The sequence below is a fragment of the Alnus glutinosa genome, chromosome 13 (genome assembly GCF_958979055.1).
Source record: "Alnus glutinosa chromosome 13, dhAlnGlut1.1, whole genome shotgun sequence".
In the NCBI taxonomy this organism is placed as follows: Eukaryota; Viridiplantae; Streptophyta; class Magnoliopsida; order Fagales; family Betulaceae; genus Alnus; species Alnus glutinosa.
The window spans coordinates 1,502,691-1,525,479 of NC_084898.1; the positions used below are offsets into that span (position 1 = coordinate 1,502,691).

The window sequence follows — 22,789 nt, forward strand, 5'->3', positions numbered from 1 at the left end:
TTCCTCATATTTTAAATTTTTCTTTATTTTTAAATTGTTTTAAATTTTATTATTTTTTAATTGAAAAAATGATACGTGGCAATGGTATTGAGGAAATATTTCGAAAAATAAATTTTTTTAGCATTTTTTGATAATTTAGGGAGCTAAAGTTCAAAAATTGATAGTTTGAATGACTATTTTCAAAAACGACCGGTAATTTAAGGACTTACATATAATTTTTCCAAAATATATATATATATATATATATATATAAAAAAAAAAACCAAACCCAATTGGAAAAGTAATACTTTTCGTACAACCCAATTGAATCCCCCCAAATGATGCTGAGAGACTTGCTTAAAAAACGAGTCAAAAACTCCTTGACTTGGATTGATGGATGGATTTGGTGGGATTTAGCCCGAAGAAGCTACGTGGATGATCCTGCAAGTAACAAAATCTATCAATTAGACATATCAAAAGCAATTTGATTAATTACAAACTTAATTTCTAGTAATTAATCTCTCCCATTTGTTAACTATAAATCGCAAATTATTGTGGGAGACAAAGCCTAGAGGTGAAGAAAAAATGTCAACTATTCTTTTGTACATTATCCATCCATTCTCCGATTGTTGAGGAACCAATACTAAAAGGAATATAATGAAAAACAAAACAAAAGATCAATCTCGATATCTATATTCCTTCTTCCCCGATCATTTTCCTTATGCATACAATGGAAGCTCCATGATCATCTTTTTCAACGTCTCCAACGCATGCATTACCCCGTTGAAGACAGATTTGCCAATAGAATGTCGTCGACATTGTGTCTTCACTCGAATATTTAGCTCATGATTTTCTTGCATTGAAATTGTCATACAAACATTTGGTTTCCTCCGATAAATCAAGTTTGCAAGTCAAAATTTGCGTAATTAAATTGTGTAAATTAAATTTTGCATTGTAAGACTTACACCATACGTATCTATAAAACTTACGTCTGTCTAGGGTTTTGTGTGTCAAGGTGACAGTGGGCCTCATTCATTTTTTATAAACCAACTTATATTAGCAATTCATTTGTATATATTTAATGCGTCATTTGTAGCACATGTTGTTAGACAATATATTGGGTTGTGTGTACTTATGTGTAAGCATGTAATAACAATAATGTTAATATTTATTTAATTTGAAGTTCTTATAAAAGTTTTGGTATGTTTATTTAGATGAGTTTGTGGTGTCAAAAGGAAAAAATAAAATATTATCGGTGATTATTTTCTGTAGTGAGATTTATGATGCTATAAGATGTAATAGCATCACATGAAAAATTCATATATTTTTCCCCTTCCGGCTTAATAATAAGAAAATGCCTTTAAATTTGTTCAATTAGACAAAAAATACCCCTAAAAACTGGGAAAAAAAAAAAGAGTAGGTTTGGTGACCCGCCGTCCATGGGTTTTGCGAAGACCCATGGTGGTCGTGGGTCTCGTGAAGCATCAGAATCCTCTCTAGTTCATTGGAAAAAAAAAATGAATGGGTTTGGTGACCCGTCGTCCATGGGTCTTGCGAAGACCCATGGTAGTCGTGGGTTTTGTGAAGCATCAGGATCATCTTCAGTTGAAATTACAAAAATGCACTTATGTATAAAGGACCGGCTTCTCTCTAATTCCTCTCAATTGAAGAGGATCTTGGTCCCTCTCGTGAAGACCCTATTAACGCTGTGGATCTGTCATCAGTTTTATTTTATTTATATTTTATTATGAATGATAGTTTTGTCATTTGTGGGATTGCAAATATTTTTGTCGTTTAGGAGAATTAGAATATTGATGCAATCTTAATTTTGTAGGACATTAGAAATTAAGTGTAAATTTGGGGGTATTTGTAATTTTGTATAAATTTTCGAATGAGAAGAGATTTAAATTAAAATAAATGCAGTTTGGACTTTGGCCGTTTGCTTCCAACAACTGCCCTTGAGGAAGTAATAATTATTTTTGGCAAGTTGGATGGCGACCCTTTCTGTCTTGTTCAACAAAACTCTCCAAGAAAAGCATATCACTTTTTAAAGTTAGTTCTCTCCTTCATCTCTCTGTTCCCTTACCTTGTGCTGTTTTACTAATCAATATTTTTGTTACAGAGAGAGGCAAAAACTGAAACAGACAAGAAAGGAATATAATTGTAACAAGAACCCATTAAGCAAAGGGTGAATTTGATGCTTTCCAGTGCATAGTTTGCCTTGTGCATGCATGGTTTTTTCTTAGTATTTTGTAAATATTCATATATTTTAATGGAAAGGGATAGCTTTGAATGCTTGCCATCTTCGGATGAGATCTATGAGGAAGAGATCCATCGCCATCATCAGTTCTCGTCCTCTGTGAAATCCCGGAACAATGTGGTCTTGCCTGCTGTTTCTCCAACCACCAGCGTCCATGAACTCCTGGAATGCCCTGTCTGTACCAACTCTATGTACCCTCCAATTTACCAGGTCTGTCACTTTCTTCAATTATCTTAATGGGTTGCTTTCAAAATTTCATTTTTTGTTTTTATTATTAGTATTTTGTTTCTGGTTCCATGTGGGTATTTTGGCGTTGGGGATGATTTCGATTTTGACCTTGAATTCATCTGATGGGTTTGGATGATTGGAAATGTAAAATTTAGATTCGAGTTTGTTTATAGCAACAGAACGCGGCATGTATTTATTGTTCTTTTTTCTTCTTCTTTTTTACGTTCTTCTTCTTTTTAATGTGAACCTCCTTCTTAAGTGGTTTTGGGTTGGAGTAGTTTCTTTTGTTGGGGGATTTGGCGAACTGGGTATAGAAGGTTCTGCATTTGAAGATTGTGGTATGACTGTAGAATGGATTTTGAGAGGGATGTATGTTGTGTTTTGCTTAAGATGTATGCGTTTTCTCTGAGAATGCTTTATTGTAGGATCAATTTTAGTTTGAATTTTGGGCGACTTTGTTTTTGAATTTTATGATTTAATTCTAACCACTTATTTCATTGCCATTTCCTATGTGTAATTATTATCTTTGTTCCTTTATGTCTGTGATGCATATAATTAGATATTTACTAGATACTAAGCCTATGATTGAATTTCTGTTTGGATGGTGATCAAGAAATTTTCAATTGGGTACTGTGTCCATAATGCGGCTGAATTATATTATGCATAGTTGATATGATGATTAACTTGTGTTTAAAACAAATTGGGAAGCTTTTTCAGAGTTGTGATGCTTCACTTATATAAGTATCCTTCATTAGTTTGGGACAAGCCACCATGATTTCTTAGAGGCTGTTGAAAAGTACAGATGCTCCATAAGATGGCATTGTAGTGGTGAAGAGATGTCTCGTACCTTTTAGGATGTACAACCAGCTGCTGTATATATTTGATCATGGCATTCACACTAGAAAGTGCTAGCCATTTTCAATGGCATGGTTGAGGTTTCCTTATATGATGGAAGTTATTTGAATGTTCTTGTTAAATCTGCTTGCTTAGAATGTCTCATGCTTTATATTTGTGCAGTGCCATAATGGACATACATTGTGTTCTACCTGTAAAACAAGGGTACTTAACCGGTGCCCCACTTGTAGACAAGAGCTTGGAGATATTAGGTGTCTGGCATTGGAGAAGGTCGCAGAGTCACTTGAACTGCCATGCAAGTATGGCTTCTTGGGATGCACAGAGATGTTCCCCTACTACGGCAAGCTTAAGCATGAGTCTCAATGTAACTTCAGACCATACAATTGCCCATATGCTGGATCTGAGTGTCCTGTTGTTGGAGATATCCCTTTCCTGGTAGCCCACCTGAGGGATGATCACAAGGTAGACATGCACACTGGCTGCACATTCAATCACCGCTATGTCAAGTCGAATCCCCGCGAGGTGGAGAATGCGACCTGGATGCTTACGGTAAGTGGAGATTCATTTTTGAAGTTTCATTTTTTGGTTATTTTTCTAAAAGTTTTTATTTGGTTGATTTTTCTTCTGTATCTTAGAGTGTTTGCAGGCCATCCAACCACATGCTGTGCTATAATTTGGTGAAAATATAAGCATTTAGGAATCAGAGGCATTAGGATCGAATGTGGAAAATGTTTTGATAAAAGAGACATCGAAGGAGATTGTTATTTCTTACTATTCAATATGCTAAAGGAAATATTAGAGTTTGAAGAAAGAATTAATTTTGCAAATAATTAGTAAGGATGATGCTTGTTGTTCCTTGTTGCGGTTGAGATCATGTTTAAGAAAGGTAGAGAACAAAAGGATAATGCATTGGTGGTTATAAACAATGGCTATCAAGGTTTTGCCTCTATGTTTTATAAGAAAATTCTTTCGATTCATACAAAATTGGCATATCTTGAAGAACTCCAACCTGCGAAGCAAGTTTAAACCAGATACTGAAAATTTGTGACACTGATAGTACTTGATATGATGTTTTCACATTCCTTAATTCTGGTATTTTCTTTTTCTACCTCATTTTTGCCAGGTTTTTAACTGTTTTGGCCACTACTTCTGCCTGCACCTGGAAGCCTTTCTGCTTGATATGGCCCCAGTTTACATGGGATTCCTTCGTTTCATGGGCGATGAGATTGAAGCTCAGAACTTCAGTTACAGCCTAGAGGTGGGGGCAAACGGCAGGAAACTGATATGGGAAGGCACACCACGGAGCATTCGTGATAGCCATAAGGAAGTTAGAGACAGCCATGATGGTCTAATAATTCAGCGTAACATTGCACTTTTTTTCTCCGGCGGAGACCGAAAGGAGCTAAAGCTTCGGGTTACAGGACGAATTTGGAAGGAACAGCAGAATCCAGATGGAGGGGTTTGCATTCCTAATATTTGCAGTTAAGGTCTTGTCATTTGGCCATCTTGGTCATTTATGTTTGATGCTTGCTGCCTGTCAAATGTACACAAAAATTTTCTTTGTTTTGCTGCTGTATGGGTTCAGATTTTGGGTGAATCATGAGAAGCGCATAAATACTGAAGTATTTATCTTTTGTACATTGTTATTGAAGCTGCTATCTTTTTTCGTTTTCTCTTTTTTGTGAGTTGTATTGGACAGTGCATGTTAGAATTTAAATTGAATGATTAAATTCATCTATTTTTATCAGTTTAAGCTTTTGACATAAATGGTGATTTAAGATGGTATCAGACCAAAGATCTTAAATTTGAATCTTGTTTCCGTCATTAACCTTCCATTTTAATTAAATATTCAACAGGAATGTGGTCTAGATTTTCATATTTTCAGTTCATTATTTTAAGAACACAGTACTTTGAAAGGATCCAATAAAGTCTTGATTTCAGTCACTTGGGGCCAGGCAGTCAGGCAGGTGATTAATCTCATTATCATTTTTGTTTGAGAAGATTCACATCTGCCATGACAAAGCGATAGGAAAAGAAGAGAAGTTCAAATAGCTTTAGAAACACAGAAGAAGAAAAAAAACCTAAATTTGTACTATTATTCAATAATTTGTTGTCAAAGCTGCTTTGCAATTAATTCATCCATCGATCTCGGTCTTCTTATAGCATTTATCTAAAGCAACTAAAGATGGAAAACTAAATTTAAAAAGATAAAGTGAATCCTATGAAGGAGGAAACATTCAACCTACATGATAATTCCTAGTCTATTATTGAAACTAGTAATGCTAATATTAATACAAAATAAGGAAAGAAAATCGGTGAGAATTGTGATCAATCAAGAAGTTATGTCAGGATTAATTTTCACACATTCCTTTTTGGTCGATTGCTTGATTTTGGCAAATTCCTATGCCTTTTTGTTTGAATGTAGAGTGCAACCAGTTGATTCTTTCAACTTCCAAGACTCCAGGGACGACTGCTTGCATCCCCGTTTGAATGAGATATTGCATCCCGAAATCCTTTAATTGCACTCTCGTTCAAATGTGGTGCGAACGAGTTATTTTGCCCTTACTTTCGAATGTGCCGGTCGCACTCCTAGTCGAACTTGGGTGCGATCGGACCGTTATGTTTGGGTACTAAATCCATCCTGCATCATATCATGAGGCATCTAAATTAATGGCCATGTTACAAAAGCATCTTTACAAAGGAGAGACATGCCAATTCCTAAAATGGCCATCTTTTTCTTTCTTTTTTTTCTTTTTTTTTTATATGAAGTCACTCACCGGATAGCATTCTTAAAAAAAAAAAAAAAAAAAAAAAAAAAAAAAAAAAAAAAAAAAAATTGAGGCAGATTGGAAGGTCATTTACTTGACGGCTTTTCTGCCATTTGCAAACTTTACTAGGCCTGGACATTACTTGATTACTCCTGTGCTTTTACGGGTTTCACTATAACGAGCTCGAACAGACAATATACTCTCCATTTCAAAAGTATTTCATAGAAAAAATAATTTAATGTTATTACATCTAATTATATAAATAATATTACATCATTTAAATTTTTGGAATGACGTGTCAACATATTTATCATGTGACACCATCTACACCATTAAATACAACAACATTAAATCCTGAGATGAAATGGCTCCTCTCATGTTTTTTATTTTTTTCAGTTACTTCAAATGGAACGAGGGTACCTTTCATTTCATATTTATTGCAATTACAAAACCACCGTAGTCCTTAGTGGTAAAAATAGTTCTGATTGTTACCACCCTTTAACTAGCACTATTGCTTTTTTCTAGAGGCAGGAGCATGTCATTCTGTATGCCTCAAGATAAATGTGGGATTTTGGACCTCCTCTGAAATCAAATTCTAGCTTATACAAATTAATATTTCAACAATAATTTACACATTTTGATAAAAACTACTTAGCAGAATTCATCCAATAGATTGTACAAAAATTTTCAACAATAATTTACAGTTTCATATTGTGTTCTGTTTGTGGAGCACATGCAACTCTGCACAAGTAATGGAGCTATGGCTACCTGACACTACTATAGTACTATAAAATTACGTTCAGGCCAAACCCACTTAGATATCAAGTTGGCTCAAAGTTATTTTGATTCTCATTTTATACAATGCCTAAATTGAAGCTGCGTTGGGCAGATCCCATAACTATCTACAGATTATGAGAGGGGAGCAAAAATCTATAGAACTTGAGAAAGATAAAAACAGCTGCCGTTATAAAGAATCGCCTTTTTCCTTCTGCTGGGCTGCCTCAACATACTGCTCAGCCAGTTTCTTCACCTTCTCCCCTTCCTTGATGAGAAAATTCGCATTCTTGGATTTGCAGTGATATCTCATGACTTTATCAGTCGTTTTTGCCACAGCCCACCTATACTGCTCAGCTGTTATCACGCCACTCTTGCACAGTGGCCTGATGTGCTCTTTGATGTAGGCTTCCACCTATAAAGAATTAGTGTGACTGATCATCTATAAGAAGGGGTGGTAAATGAGCAAAAGCATTGGACAGAACTGAAGTCCGAAAAGATTTACGTAAAGTTGGATGCATGTGGAGAAAAAACGAAAAGGAAAAGACAAAAAAAATGAAATCAAAGAGATGATGAAATTAGGGTGATCTGCTACCTTCTTGAATACATGATTGAAGCTATCAGACTGCTTGCTAGTCTCAGTGCTAGACTTATGCTCCTTACTTTCAACATTTTCCCCTTTTTGAAATTGGTTGGGTGAATGTGCAGAACCAGTAGAGTTATCACCAACAGTAGCAACAAACATTTTCTCTGCATTGCTCTTACTCCCGACTTCAGATGCTTTTGCCACTTTATTTGACACGTAATTTTCATTTTCTATAGGATCTTTGTTCTCTGCTAGAGCTACTGCATCAACCTGTCCATACTGCTTTCTCGATGCAACTTCCGGGAATTTTTTAATGAGTGGTTCTTTGTCTGGGCCATATAGCTCTTCACATTCTGCAATTGAAGGTTCTTCACTGTTTTCATTGATTAAGGGTTCTGGAGGAACACAAGAATTGTCAGTCTCACCCTCCAAAATAGTGCTTCTGAAGACTGTGTCACTATTAGAGTCCTTTGGAGCCTCGACCTTCCCCGACTTTTCATGATCATCGAAATCTAGACAATTATTCAACCTTTCCGAGGTCAGAGTAGAGAAAACCACTTTCATTTTCGAAGCACCTTCTCCTGGTGGTAGCTTAGAGATTTTTGTTGAAGTAGCACCAATGTAGTCTTCATCTTCCAAATCATACTCAAAATCACCATAAATATCCAGTTCTGGATGAGAATCCATGTCAAATATATTATCCAGCCCTTCCTCTCTTATTGAGGGGTCAGCTTCATCAAGGACTTCCTTTTCTGGTAGCGGACTATTTGGAGGAGAATCAGACACAAGGCCTGCATTTCTCAGTGCCTCTAAAATTACAGGATCAGTAGAAAGTTCATTGTTAACCTGTTCTGATCCATCAATGGGGACTTCTGACGATGAAGTATTTGATTCTGTGGCTGTACTGGACTTGCTCCTATTAGAATCATGCAATAGCTCCCGGGAACATAAATTTAGGTATACTACTTTGCTGTTTGACCTATCAGCAACCCCCTTTTCAATATTAATTGCATCTGCAACCGCCAACTCTGTTTCTGCAGTTCTGCAGATGACTGGCAAATTTGCCTTCCTCAGGAAGTGCTCTGTCAGGCGATAAAGCTGTGTCTGTACAGCAAATGTCATTAATGAGTCAAAACAACCAGATAATTAAACTCGAGTATCATAAAGAAAACAACTAGTATAATACTTGCTGATGAGAGATGATTATGCCATAGAGGAAATTGAAACCATTTTAGAATATCTGGATGGTGTCTTTAAATGACAAACAGAACTTGTGTAAACTAATTAACAGTGAGGCCATGTTTAATGTCAAAGAATGATTGTGGTTGCAAATCCAATTCTATTATGTTCATAATCATGGTTTACTGTGGATTAAGTCATTGTTAAATCTGCCCTTAAATTTATTGATGTATAAAGCAACCAAACCACATATTCAAATTGCTCCAATTCCAAGCAAACAAATTACAGCCCGAATCAATTGATTTTTTTCTTTCTTCTTCTTTTTTTTTTTTTGGAGGGTTCTATTGGAGGATCCTACTCTAACTTACAGAAGTAGGGGTGGTGGTGACAAGTGGAAAACAGTAGAGCTAGCATTGGTGATGGTACAATGGAGGTGGTCAAGTTGGTGTTAACACTGTTGCAGTGGTAGTGCAGTTGGTGGTGATGACTGGCAAACAGTAGAGCTAGAATTGATATGTGAGGTGGTTGAGTTGGTGTTGGCAGTGCTGGTGGTGGCAGCAGCAGTCGGAGTAGAAATGATGCTGGGAACTGCAGAGTGGTATGGTGATGGTGTTAGTAGTAAGAGCAAGTTGTATCGTGTTCTGGTTCTTCCATGTTAGGAGAAAAGAAGAACATCTCCCATAAAAATACATAGCAAGGATTAGGCGCACAGTTTTTTCTCCATTTCCTAGTAAGATTATCCACGTCCTTTTCTGCCTTCCTAAGTTTTAATCCAAAGTCAAGCAGAAGGATGACTTTCATTTTCATTCCCAAATATTTTCACACCAAAAAGCAACTTAGAGAGTATCCCATGAAGAAATTTAATCCATTTGTTCTAGTAAGATTATACACATCCTTTTCTGCCTTCCTAAGTTTTAATCCAAAGTCAAGCAGAAGGATGACTTTCTTTTTCATTCCCAAGCATTTTCACAACAAAAAGCAACTTTAAAGAGTGTCCCAAGAAGAAATTTAATCCATTTGTTGTAGGACAAATACCCAGCCCGGTTATGGAAGGTGGAGACAGCAAATGACTGCATACCTGTCTCACTGATAAGGGGATTTTATTGTGGCGACTAGGTGCCAGTACTGGTCTCATGTCTGCCGGTAGTTGAGCCTGCTCACACCAATCAGAAAAAAGAATTTTATAAATAAATGGCACGAACAGTATCTGGTATCAGAAACCAAACTATCACATACCAGTAAGGGATAATTTCCTTTAAAAACGGCGTTGTCTTCCTGTAATTCATCTGTTGTTTTCCTGCTTGTAACAGCTGCTTTCCTAGCTAGGACCTCTAGGGCCCATTTTCTTTTATCGGTCTTCACATCATCAGATTTAACAACCAGCTGCTTCTGTTTATTAACTTTGGAGTCACCTAATGCAGAAACAGATGGCCCTTCTGGGCGTGTGCTAGAACGTGCTTTACTCGGAGCAGAAGCAAAATCATTCTTTAAGATTGGATTATTATTCTTATTTTCTCTAAATTCAAACGAAGGAAACCCAGCCTTCAACAAAAGCTTGTTTGACTCCGTGAATTTCGTAGTACTATTATCAAGAGATGCCTTTGGACAGGTTTCTGCAGAGGTGAGCTGTTCTTTATTCTGCTCTGAATTTCTAGAAGCTTTAAGAGCTGCAAGAGGCTTGATGTTATCCTTTCTTGGAAATACAGATGTATCTGCTAAATACAACCTGGAAAGAATTGGATTTGTGGCCTGCGATTCAGACCCCTGTTCTGAGCTATCCAAACTTGTTCTTAGGAGGCCAAGAACCGACTTCAAAGTCTCAATCTTTTCAGGCTTCGTGGCTCTCATGCAGCGATGCTTCCAAAACTCAACTTCGCAATCCCTATCCCATGCACGTTTCCTTCTTCCACTGGATAATCCATAAATTTTCTTTGTTAGATTCTCACGTACTTTCCCCTTCTGTAACATGGACTTCTTGGACTTTACAGCTAAAGGTGATAACTTCTTAACAGGTTCATCTTTGGGGCCTGCTACAGCAGCCCTGAAGGCAGCAAGAAGCTTTGGATCAAAAAGGCTTTCCCCAAAATCTTTCGAGGATTTGTTACGAACAGCTTCTCTTATTTCTTTTCTTAGATTTTGAACTACCGTGGATGACTCCTTGTCCTCAGAATTTATCCTCATGATCTTTTTTACTCGCAAGCCAGATGTATTTTCTTGTTCTATTGATGATTTATCAGCAGGATTTGGGCGTGCAAGTCCCTTGGAAGGTCTATGGTTTGTCCTTCGAACTATAGTCATTATATCAGACTTAACACCTTTCTTATCTTGATGATGGAACCTATCATCTTTGGGAACGGCTATTGGGCTTGGGCATTTCTGAGAATTGTCTGACACTGATGCATCGGCTTTGTCCTTTGTAAGCATCTGTTGAACCCTCCCTTCAGGTCTAATTTTCTTTTTAGAAACTTCAGTCGCAATCTTAGGTTTGGAATCTCCATCATCAGCATTCATAGACATGTGCTCACTGATAGATATAAAGAAATCAGGAAGACAACACGAAATAAAAGTTAAAAATAAAAAAATAAAAAAGGATATTATCAGTAAATGATGTAAAGTTCTAACACTATTCAGTTCAGATGAGTATGCATCTTAAAGGGAAAATAACAGTTACTAGACATGTACTTGGATACACAACAATACCAGTGCACTAAACAACAAAATAATTTAAGACAAATTAGAAAACTTCGGGACCACCCACTTTCTAAGTGCTATTCATGAATCTGCCAAAATATTCAACAAAGTTTAAAATTCAACATGGCATCTATTTAATAAAGATGAAACAACTGTAAGACAGCAATAAGGGAAACTCTTCCTGAACCCATGTCCCCTAGACAACATAGTCACGAGCACTAACTGCAGAGAACTGTGAGAGAAGCAATGGAGACATTTGAATGATAAGTTACCTGTAATCTGCAGGCTTTCTCTTTACACCAACCATTCTGGCAGCATCCTCATTAGCATCCAGTTCAAAATTTTCAACTGAAAACATTCAGCAATGAGGCAATGGAACAGGGTTTTCTAATCAATGTCTTATTAAAATCCTAAATAACTGCCTATACTAAATTTGATTTTCTACAACCCACCAAAGGCCCAAAATTTAACCAATAAGGAGGAAAGATGCCTGCACCACTTTCATACCTTTTGCCAAAGATTCTTCAGAAGTAACTTGCTGCTGGACATCTTCAGCAGCTTGATCTTCAATTACATCATTCTTTATGTCATCAACTAGAACCACACCAAAATTGATGACAATAAGACAAGCTCAAATATCCAAACCATAAATATATTTTCAGCTGCCTGCTATCGTAATGATGGAATTGTAGCTAAAAAAGAAAAAAATACAAAAAAGTTAAATATGCAAAATTACCAGACAAAGAAGAGCCTATGGATAAACCAAGATGAAGGCCTATGGTGGATTCATTCTCAGACTGCCTGTTTCCAATACAGGATTCACTAATCAACTTTCTTGACGTATTTCCAATGCCATGAAAGCTACTATGTTCATTCATTGCTTTGTCAGCAGAACTTGTCTTCAACTCACTATGCACCAAGGAATTAGAAGGCAAAATGAATGATGCATCACGTGATAAGGACAATTCCAGTTCCTTCCCCTCAAAGATTGATTGAATGATAGTCTTCTCCGTTGAAGGTGTTTCCACCTTGTGACTACTGGCATCAGAAATCGATATAAATGTTTCAGTTTTCAAGTCCTTCTCAACTTTGACAGTTGACAGAAAGTTCTCATTTGGCTTTGCAGTCCATTGATTTTCACCAACTATTGAGACCACAACAGCTGTCTCTCCAGCATCAGCAACAGAAACAGATAACTTCCCAGAAAAAGCATCCTCAATGAAGCATTCACTATTAGAATTTTCAGGACCACACTGGTTCTTAGGCCTCTGCATAGAAATCGCATTTGATTTTTGTGGCACGCATCTGCCATAATCCACAAGTAAGAATGTCAAAAGCAATGAAAAGGGAGTCAGCTTCATTGAGAAGACAAAACTTCTTGACAATCCATTTATCACTGTTTTAATCCTTAAGTATACATGTTGTGCTAAAGCTGCATTAATTAAATTAACTTAAGGGGTCAGAAAAAAATTAATTTAACTAAAGATATATTCACTTGGCAACATTGGATGATTGTGAAACAATTACGGGGTTATTTGTCCCTAAGTCATAGATGAGGTGGTTAACAATCACGTGATGGTGTTGATGATTTTGTTAGTTACCTAACAATGCTCCAAGCAGGATGTCTCCATAATATATAAATCTTTAAAATACCATTAAACATTAGTCTACCTTGATTTAGTTGGTATTAAAACATTTTGCACATTCATAATACATGTGCAGCTCATGAAACAATTACAGGGTTATTTGTCCCCAAGTCATAGATGAGGTGGTTAACAATCACATGATGGTGTTGATGATTTTGTTAGTTACCTAACAATGCTCCAAGCAGGATGTCTCCATAATATATATAAATCTTTAAAACAACATTAAACATTAGTCTACCTTGATTTAGTTGGTATTAAAACATTTTGCACATTCATAATGCATGTGCAGCTCAAGAAAATTCATTGGATCAGACTCAGCCAAGGAACCAAGAGCCCAACACTAACAACAAATAATCATCCTCTACTAACTTACCTTGGGCATAACCAGGTACTCTCAGATGTGTCTTCAGAATCAAATCCCACACAAAAAGCATGATACCTGACTCCATGCAAACCAAAAAAAAATTGGGTCAGCATGCTCTTTTTTTCCCCTTCAAAGACAATAATAAATTTCACAATTTGTTCTCAGAGGTATTTAGGAAAATCAGCCTACTGAAACTTCACTCACAACTTAAGCCAAATTAAGCAGGCAAATCCCTATATGACAGACATTCAATGTATATAGTCAAACCTTATAAATCAAAATGTTCGGTTCAAGTTTACCATATATCACATGAATCACAAGCAATGGATGTATCAAGATTGGAATCTTCCTCAATAGTCACTGATCCACTTCGAATTTTGCACCCATCTCCATCCAAGCAGATAACTGCCTACAACATGATAAAGTACATAAGAAAGACATTGAGATGTAAATTCGTATACAATATGAAAATGTGGAAGACAGCCTTGAGTTCATAATTTCAGAAATAACACCGACCTTAACAATGGAATTTTTGAGTTGGTGGAGTTTGCCTTGGTGTATAGGGGGAGATTTCAATACTACTAGGTTTCCTAGCGAAAGATCTGGAGTTGGTAGTGTGTCTGCCATGAGGGACTTTTGTGATTTCATCTCTGACCAGGGTCTGATGGATTTTCCTCTCGCTGGAGGTTCTTATACGTGGTCGATTTCCGATGATCCTCCTGTTTGGTCCAGAATTGATCGTTTTCTTGTCTCTCCTGATTGGGAAGATAGGTTTCCTGAGGCGTCTCAGAAGAGGCTTCCCCGCCTTTTCTCTGACCATTTTCCTATTCTCCTGGAATGTGCTCACTCTTCTGCAAGAAGTAGGCCGTTCAAGTTTGAGAATATGTGGCTCAAGGTGGATGGTTTTGTGGGGTTGGTGAAACAGTGGTGGGACTCATTCTCTTTTCATGGCTCTCCTAGCTTTGTGCTTGCATGTAAATTAAAGGCTCTCAAGTCGAATTTGAAGACGTGGAATGTGGAGGCCTTTGGTAATGTGGAGAGGAACAAGAGAAAGCTTCTTGAGGAGCTTCAGGCGATTGATATAGTGGAAGGAAGTAGGGCTTTGGTTGAGGGGGAGATTCAAAAGAAGCTGGAGGTCGTCAGTGAGTTAGAGAGATGCTCTCTGTTGGAGGAGGTCAGCTGGAGGCAAAAGTCCAGGGTGAAGTGGTTGAAAGAAGGAGATAAATGCACAAAATTCTTCCACTCTATTGCCAACTCAAACAGAAGGTATAACTCTATTGATTCCTTGTTGATTGGAGATTCCATTTCTTCTAATCCGGCAGAGATAGGGGAGCATGTGGTTCAGTTCTATCAAGATCTCTTCTCGGAGAAGCATAGTTGGAGGCCTCGGTTGGATGATCTTTCCTTTGATGCCATCTTAGAGTCAGAAGCAAGGTGGTTGGAGAGAGCCTTTGAGGAGGAGGAAGTTAGAAAAGTTGTGTTTGCTTTTAATGGTGATAAAGCGCCGGGTCCGGATGGCTTCTCTATGGCTTTCTTCCAAGCTTGTTGGGAGGTGGTGCGCTTGGACATTATGGAGGTTTTTTCTGAGTTTCATGCGAGAGAAGTTTTTGAGAAGAGTTTGAATGCTTCTTTTATTTCTCTTATTCCTAAGACTCCAGGAGCCTTGTCTCTCAAAGATTTCCGGCCCATTAGCCTCGTAGGAGGTATATACAAGATTATTGCAAAAGTCTTGGCCAACAGATTGAAGACGGTTATGGACAAGGTTATCTCCAAATCCCAGAGTGCTTTCATCCAAGGAAGGCAGATTCTTGATCCAATCCTTATTGCGAATGAATGCCTTGATAGCCGTATTATATCAAGGGAGCCGGGAGTCATTTGCAAAATGGATTTAGAAAAAGCTTATGATCACGTTAATTGGGATTTTCTGTTGTATATGTTGAGGAGATGCGGCTTTGGGGGAAAATGGTGTTCGTGGATAGCTCGGTGTATCTCTTCTGCTAAGTTTTCGGTGCTTGTTAATGGCTCACCATGCGGCTTTTTCAGCAGCTCTCGAGGCCTAAGGCAAGGGGACCCTTTGTCTCCTCTTTTGTTTGTATTTGTTATGGAGGCGCTGAGTCGCATGATTACTGCGGCAGTGAGTGGGGGTGTGTTGGATGGTTTCAGAGTGGGTGGTGCTTCTTTTTCCCATCTTTTGTTCGCTGATGATACATTGATTTTCTGTGATGCTAGCTCCGCCAAGATTCGGGCTTTGCGAGTTCTCTTGCTCTTATTCGAGGCTGTGTCGGGGCTTAAGGTTAATTTGGCAAAATCCAGCATTATTCCAGTGGGAAATGTCGATAATGTGGGTAGGTTAGCCGACATTTTAGAGTGTGAAGTTGCTTATTTGCCTGTGAAGTATTTGGGTCTTCCATTGGGGGCTCCTTACAAGTCTACTCGTATTTGGGATGGTGTTATTGAGAAGGTTGAAAGACGGTTGGCTAGTTGGAAAAGGTTATACCTATCTAAGGGAGGGCGAGTGACCCTTATCAAGAGTACGCTTTCCAACTTACCTACGTACTATATGTCTCTGTTCCCTATTCCGGTGAGTGTTGCTTCTCGCATTGAGAAGTTGCAGCGCGATTTTCTGTGGGGTGGCATGGGTGAAGATTTTAAGTACCATCTGGTGAGTTGGGAGAAGGTTTGTACTCCAATTTCGTACAGGGGGCTTGGCATTAGGAAGCTGGTTCAGTTTAATCGCGCACTGTTAGGTAAATGGTTATGGCGATATGGTATGGAAAGGGATGCTTGGTGGAGAGTCGCGGTGGACTCCAAGTATGGAAGTTTGTGGGGTGGGTGGTGCTCCAGAGAGGTTGCTGGGGCGTTTGGAGTAGGGTTGTGGAAGTTTATAAGGAAAGGTTGGGAGAACTTCTCCAAACTCCTTAGATTTGAGGTGGGGGATGGGAGTAGGATCAGATTTTGGCATGACTTGTGGTGTGGAGATTCGATTCTGAAAGAAGTGTTCCCTGATCTCTTTGGCATTGCTCGGGTGAAGGATGCGTCAGTGGCGGATAATTTGGAGAATTTGGGCGGGTCCGTTCAATGGAACGTGAGTTTTTTTAGAGAGGCTCATGATTGGGAAGTAGATGTTTTTGCCTCTTTCTTCCAGTGGCTGGGCTCTACCAAGGTAAATATGGAGAGGGCAGATTGTCTTATATGGGTCCCATCCAAGAAAGGTGTGTTCAGGGTGAAGTCATTTTTTGGTTCTATGATGTGTGCTGGAGGTACTCGGTTCCCATGGAAGTGTGTGTGGCGGTCTCAGGCTCCCCCGAGGGCAGCTTTCTTCACTTGGTCTGCAGCTCTAGGCAGAATTTTGACCTTGGACAATCTTAGGAAGAGGAACTTAATTATTGTAAATAGATGCTGTCTTTGCAAGCGGGATGGGGAATCAGTGGACCATATTCTTCTGCATTGCGATCTGGCCTCAGCTCTATGGAACAACATTTTTTCACGCTTTGGTATCGCGTGGGTCATGCCTAGAAGTGTGCTTGACTTAGTGGCTTGTTGGTGGAAGTCGGGGAGATCTGGGAGTGCTACTTCTTGGAAGATGGTGCCTATTTGCCTTTTTTGGTGTATTTGGAGAGAAAGAAATCTTAGGTGTTTTGAGAATTTAGAAAGCTCCCTAGAGGAGGTGTTAGAATTGTTTCTCCATACTTTGTATGTTTGGTCGATGGCTTATTTGTACCCTCTATCTATCAGCTTTGCTGAATTCCTCACTTCTTTTTCGCTTTCTAGTTAGGTGTTTCCTGTTGTATACTTCTAGTGTACGTAGGGGCGCCTTACGCTTTCAATAAAACTATCATTACTTATCAAAAAAAAACAATGGAATTTTTGTTTCTTCAGAAACACATAAGGATAGGCCCGTATCCTGTATAGACTACTATAGACCTCCTCTTATTTTTTTTGATAAGTAACTATAGACCTCCTCTTATCACGTGCTGTGATGGAAAGGGGTGATGAAATGTGCCAGAATCATTTAACTTACTGCTTTTGGCTTGAATGCTTTTATATGCACAACATTGTATCTCAGATGTAAAATCATAGCACTGGCTCTTGAGCATGGCTTGAGGTGTCCCAGGTTTCTTGGTACAGAAAGAAAGCATCTTTATATGGGCCAACCTTTTAGAATCTCAATGGCGATTTCAACAAGAGTATTGGGACTTCTGGGTTAGGGGACTTGATCCTCAAGAACACAAAAGCCCTTCTAATCTGTAGAAATTTTAGATATAAGGTTTATTATTATTATTATTTTCTTTTACGTACAACTCATGTACTAACGCAGACTTATTGGACAAAAACTCATGTCCACATGGGATTCAACCCATGACTTTATCCTCCACCCCCCTTATTTATGTGGGGGGGGGGGGGGGGGGGGGGGGGGGGGGGGGGGATGCTGTTATTTGGTCCAATACCATTGGCAGTATACATTTCATACTGTATTGTGACAAACAACACTCCTCCTGGGAGGGAGGGTGGCGTTGTTGTTCAGACTTTTTACAAAAGACGCTATTTATCTCAGAAACCTCAAAGCATTTCAGTGTGTTACCCAAAAACCTTATAGGATTAAATATGGAGGAAAATTACATTTTCATCAATGTAGTAGGATGGAAAAGAGAGAGTATTATTCTTCCCTTCAATGCACCAATCATCCTCTCTGCATAAACAAAGGGGAAAAAAAAAAAGAGTACAAATTTAATCACTGCTGAAAACCTAGGCTTGGGAAAATGTGAGTAATTTGATAAATATATATTAAAAAAAAATGTTAAATGCTAATATCAATACATGCCACAGATCCTCCACATTATACTCATAGTTGTAAAGCAAGCTAGAATTCTTCCCATGTTACACCTTAATCTCCTCTCATAATAGAGCTTCATAACTTAAACTATTAGAGGAAACCCATTGGCAACAGTCCCACCAAGATTAACGGCTTTGAGGCCCTGTTAACATTTACAAGTGTAGCAATACGGCTTTGAATCAAAGATTATTAATGAGTAAGATAATGCGTCAAACAGAACTGCTATTACTACAAGAAAGTCGAGTCTTTTAGTAAACTCTGGTTTTCAGAATGCAAAGCTGGCATCATGCAGAGCTACACAACTACGAGGAACAGGGCTTTGGAGCACGCAAAAGAACACTGGAAAAGTATGTAAATTTTTTAAACTTACCCGGAAAATGACTCCTCCTCAACTTTGTTGCTACCAATGGTATCATATACCTTCATAATCAAATGAAGCCAGTTTAACTTAAGCTTCCATTTTGCATCAAACTTCTAATTACAGTTTCAAAAGAAAATAGGCAAAAGATTTCATCAAAAGTAGCCAATGCTTACAAATAAAGTGTTGTGCAAACAAAGTTCAGCATTTATATCAATAACAGCAAGAGTAATGATAAAACAATGACGAAAAACAGTCTTGAACAATTTTGTAACACTAACCGGAACGCATGTGATCAATTGAAATTCATTCTGGCAAAGTGGGCAAAGGTTTGTGATGGTAGTCCAGTTATCAATGCATGCAAAACAGAACCTGAAATCACATGACGATCCATCAGTTCATGCAATCAAATTTTCTCTGTCCAAGCAAATATAATCTGATAGTCATAAAAATAGTTAAAGGTTTTGCTAGATCTGAATGCATAACAGATATATATATAAATAAAAAATAAAAATTACCTAGCATGATTCACTGAACATAGACACAAATAATAAAAAGTTCTATGAACATAGATAAGCAAAGATAAATTTCATAAACATTCAAATCCAACTAAAGAATCTCTCAGCCCTTTTAACTAAACTAAACTCTGTGATAATGCAAGGTCATGGACAATGCGGGACTTACCTTTCAAAATCTACCAGCCAATGAATTCATAAGTTCTTTAAAAAGGCCAATTCAAAGACATAGCTATAATTGTTGCAAGATGTCCGAGCTGGTAACAGTACAACGTTGAAGAAAGTATTTGGACGTTCATATCAAAGTATGTGAGTGGTAGCCCTCATTTAACTTTAAAAAAAAAAAAAAATGAAGATAAAGCATTACATCTTCCACTTCATATTTTGAGAAGAAAGGTTTATTAACACAACTAACACACGTGCATGCACTTAAGTGACAAAAGGAAGGGAAGAAAATGGAGATACATACCAGTGCTGGCAGCAGTCAAGAACTCCCCTGTCAATGACAATGTCCATGCATATCCCACACCTTTCGCCCTCAAAATTAGCATTATCCTTCCACATTACAAAACAATTTGAGTAGACAGAAGATTACAAACAAAAAGATATCATAAACAATAGCTGAAACTGAACCATAAGCAATAAAAGAAACGCACTCTAACGAATTGTTCCATAAATCACATGTTTGACTTGTAAGCTGCAAAAGCAGGTAAATAGAGTTCTGAGTATGACATAATTCAGGAAGCAAAGATTGCCCGAAAATGTTGCAAATCTAATGATCTGGTTATCCTATTTTCCCAAATTGGACATTTACTCGGATATTTGACATCTCGTGGACCAATCGTTTACCTTGCTAGAAGGAATTATTTTTGGAAAAAATTTAGATAGGACTCAAACAAAGGATATTTTTAGCAAGCACCGTGACCTTTTGGCACTTGGAGAATGACAACAAAGGTGATTTAATTTCAAAAACTCATTTCTTGAATTCTTAACCATATCTCTTCATTCAATCCTCCGATACACGGAACAAAACACACTATGATTATCTCTTATTTCTTCATTTTCCCATATTCCCTTCACCCTTTCTCTTCAATTACTCTCCCTTATACAGAAAAGAGTCATTAAATACGATTATGCATAATACCCACTAACCGGAATAACCATTTATTCAACAGAATCAAAATAGATAACACATTCAGTTTTCAACAAAAACACAAACTTTAAGCTCTCATGCATTACAACTTAACGATAAGGCAACAATATGAGCATAAATAACTTGATTCAACAGAATCAAAATAGAGAGCACAGATTCAATTTTCAATAAAGACACAAACTTTTAACTCTAATGCTTTATAACTTAATAATAAAGCAAAAAGAGTATGGGCATTACATAAATAGCAGTGACACTGGAAACTTACAATATTATCATCATCAACTTCAAAGGTATTTTCTTCTGGAATGCCACTTGTAACAAAATCCACCGCCTCCATTATTATACCCCAAAAAACTTGACAACCCAAATCAGACTCTGATCAAAGAGATTCAAAACCAAAAAGACAGATTAAGTTAAGCTGATGAGGATTGAAATCCGCTAAGCAATTGGAGATGAAGCAGTTGATTGTTGAAGAATTTTGAAGGTCAAAAGCGGGAATAAGGAAAAAGATTTGGGCTAATTTGGGTAATTAGGGGGGGACTTAAGTTTACCTGTGACTGAGAGAAAGCAACATTTGCGTCCGTTTCTTCTGAGAGAGTGATTGAGATGAAGAACACGAACAGAGAATGCGTGTGGGATTCTTGTTTTTCGTTTACGCGAAACGTTTTTTGAGGTTAGAAATGTGTTCAACGTTTCGTTTAAGAGTGGGCACGTGCGAGCCTCCAGCAATAAGAGGTTGGGTTGGGTTTCGTCCAAGCCCAGCCCAAGGTATTACACACAAAAGCCTTGAGTCCAACCTAAAAAGAGAAGCAAGTCAAAGCCCACGATCGATGTCTCCAACAATTTTGTTATTTGGATTGCTAACAATTCAGGCAATAAATATGAGAGATCTCATATAGAACGTATCTGCTCGAACAAGTCTTAAGCAGCCCGCTTCCTTGCTCGGGCAATTGGACCTCATAGGAATTATCTCATATTTGCTAAGTAAATTACTGGATATTCAAATCCACGAGCTAAATCCTCGGTTATTATATGTTTGTGTTATACATTGTTAATTTCTTTTCAACAAAAAACAAAAATAGGGTTTGGTTCGAGTCCAATTTTAAGATTGGGACACGTGTCTTATAACATGACATAAAATGGCACATACCCAATCCCAATAGATTCAATTTCAATTGAAGCCAAGCTAAATTAGTGGTTTGAATTTTCTAAAGGAAGTTAACGTCACGTTGAGATTCAAAGACATAGCTTGGTGTGAAGTGGCCCTCGAACCAAATCATAAATTCTAGCAAAAGGATTCATAAAATTAAATTTGGAGATAATTTGATAAATGTTGAGATTTATTAATATCTATAATTCGCATACTTGTAGGTTCTCTGACGATAATTCTAAGATCTCTTGGTCTTATTTTTTGGTTAGTAAGACGGGATGCATACTGAAGAGTTAGTTCCTAAGTAATTAATTTTTCGGGACATTACAATTTTGAACGTCCATCGGGACCATCACTAGTTATTTTCAACAAGTGAATTGCATTGAAGTCTTCTAGATGTCAACTTTTGTGCACACCATTTAACTAAATAGGCCGCTTCATATGTAGTGTTTGAAAGCATTCTCACTCTCTCTATAATTATTAATTCAATTCCTATTTGAAGTGGTAAGGACTGCCCTCAGCTTCTAGGACGTGAATTGCTATATATAGTCCAAGAAGGCATAGTGGTCGAGAAGATTCTCAGTGCCCGACCAGATGACAAGTCCGGCATGGAAATGTGGGGCAACTAATAGGCCAGATATATGCTTGACCAGTCCGAATAAAAAAAGCAAACTTGAATTTCAGATGGGATGATAAAGTTTGAACCACAAGTCTTGACCAAACCACAAAGGCCAATACAAGGGAATAGAGCTTAGTGCACTAGTAGCAGATTCCATATATTGGTTCCCTTCCTTATATTTAGAGAAAATTTGATAAAAAACACCAAAAACTGACCCACAATAGATACCCCAATTTTACATATTTTGGTTGGGTAGCACTGTAGCTTTCCAATCACTTTTTTTAATAGAAAAAAAATCGTTCTCTCTCCTCTCTCCTATCTCCTCTCTGGCTCTCTCCTTCACTCATGAATCACTTCACCGCTTGGTGTTCTCGTACCACTTGTTGCCGCTGTCGATAATGGCGTCGTCGGGGAAGATTTGGGAGGAGAGGGCGGCGATGGTTTGATCAACAGGTAAGCCGGCCTGGACCAGGATGATGATGGATTTGGGACCAATAAACTGATTGCAAATTCTCTCATGAGTCCCATATTAGTTCCTCCTTCTCCTTTCTCCGAATCCACTTCACTCTGTCTGCAAATATTCTTGTCAACTTTCCGTTCTTGTCTCTATACCTTACATTGTCTTTGTTTGTTTCTCTTCTTGTGATTTAAAAGCATTGTGGGTATTTTGTGATTGGGTTTGTTTGAGCCCAGTCTTAGTCTCTTTGCAAAGGATTTGTGTTTCTTTTCTAGGTGCCCAAGAAACAAGCACGCTTCTCAATTTCTCTGATTGAGATTTCCAGGGGTTGGATTCTGAATTGAAGAGTTCCGATTGCAACGGAAGAGGTGGG

The 22,789-nt window shown here is 37.9% G+C and overlaps 2 protein-coding genes across 4 annotated transcripts; one reads left to right on the plus strand and one right to left on the minus strand.

Annotated features, from left to right (window-relative positions):
• Nucleotides 1-2,034: 2,034 nt before the first annotated feature.
• On the plus strand, nt 2,035-4,992 carry LOC133854911 (E3 ubiquitin-protein ligase SINAT5-like). Of its 2 annotated transcripts, none has more exons than XM_062291177.1 (3): nt 2,035-2,449; nt 3,553-3,871; nt 4,446-4,992. In XM_062291177.1, exons 1-3 carry the CDS (start codon nt 2,355-2,357, stop codon nt 4,806-4,808), a joined length of 777 nt encoding a protein of 258 aa, XP_062147161.1. In that variant the 5' UTR covers nt 2,035-2,354; the 3' UTR covers nt 4,809-4,992. The 2 variants fall into 2 exon arrangements, with proteins under 2 accessions (XP_062147161.1, XP_062147160.1); XM_062291176.1 differs by having other exon boundaries at nt 2,038-2,449; nt 3,485-3,871.
• A 1,758-nt stretch (nt 4,993-6,750) lies between these two features.
• LOC133854133 (uncharacterized protein At4g10930) lies at nt 6,751-20,864 on the minus strand. 2 transcript variants are annotated; one of them, XM_062290180.1, is made up of 15 exons: nt 20,742-20,864; nt 20,456-20,565; nt 19,507-19,592; nt 18,804-18,894; nt 18,535-18,584; nt 17,951-18,020; nt 13,630-13,739; nt 13,340-13,405; nt 12,057-12,625; nt 11,828-11,914; nt 11,593-11,668; nt 9,866-11,153; nt 9,708-9,782; nt 7,460-8,554; nt 6,751-7,279 (listed from the first exon to the last, which is right to left on the minus strand). In XM_062290180.1, exons 2-15 carry the CDS (start codon nt 20,525-20,527, stop codon nt 7,055-7,057), a joined length of 3,960 nt encoding a protein of 1,319 aa, XP_062146164.1. In that variant the 5' UTR covers nt 20,528-20,565; nt 20,742-20,864; the 3' UTR covers nt 6,751-7,054. The 2 variants fall into 2 exon arrangements, with proteins under 2 accessions (XP_062146164.1, XP_062146165.1); XM_062290181.1 differs by lacking the exon at nt 20,742-20,864 and adding an exon at nt 19,694-19,734 and having other exon boundaries at nt 20,456-20,539.
• Nucleotides 20,865-22,789: the final 1,925 nt, after the last annotated feature.

Excerpts from the sequence above, each read along its gene's own strand:
- LOC133854133 (XM_062290180.1), bottom strand. The coding sequence starts at position 20,527 with ATGGAGGCGGTGGATTTTGTTACAAGTGGCATTCCAGAAGAAAATACC. Across the intron at positions 13,406-13,629 it reads TGTGATTCATGTGATATATG|GTATCATGCTTTTTGTGTGG; the intron begins GTAAACTTGAAC and ends GCATGGAGTCAG. Across the intron at positions 11,915-12,056 it reads CATAGGCTCTTCTTTGTCTG|TTGATGACATAAAGAATGAT; the intron begins GTAATTTTGCAT and ends GTGTGGTTCTAG.
- LOC133854911 (XM_062291176.1), top strand. The coding sequence starts at position 2,207 with ATGCATGGTTTTTTCTTAGTATTTTGTAAATATTCATATATTTTAATG. Across the intron at positions 2,450-3,484 it reads TGTACCCTCCAATTTACCAG|TGCCATAATGGACATACATT; the intron begins GTCTGTCACTTT and ends ATATTTGTGCAG. Across the intron at positions 3,872-4,445 it reads ATGCGACCTGGATGCTTACG|GTTTTTAACTGTTTTGGCCA; the intron begins GTAAGTGGAGAT and ends CATTTTTGCCAG.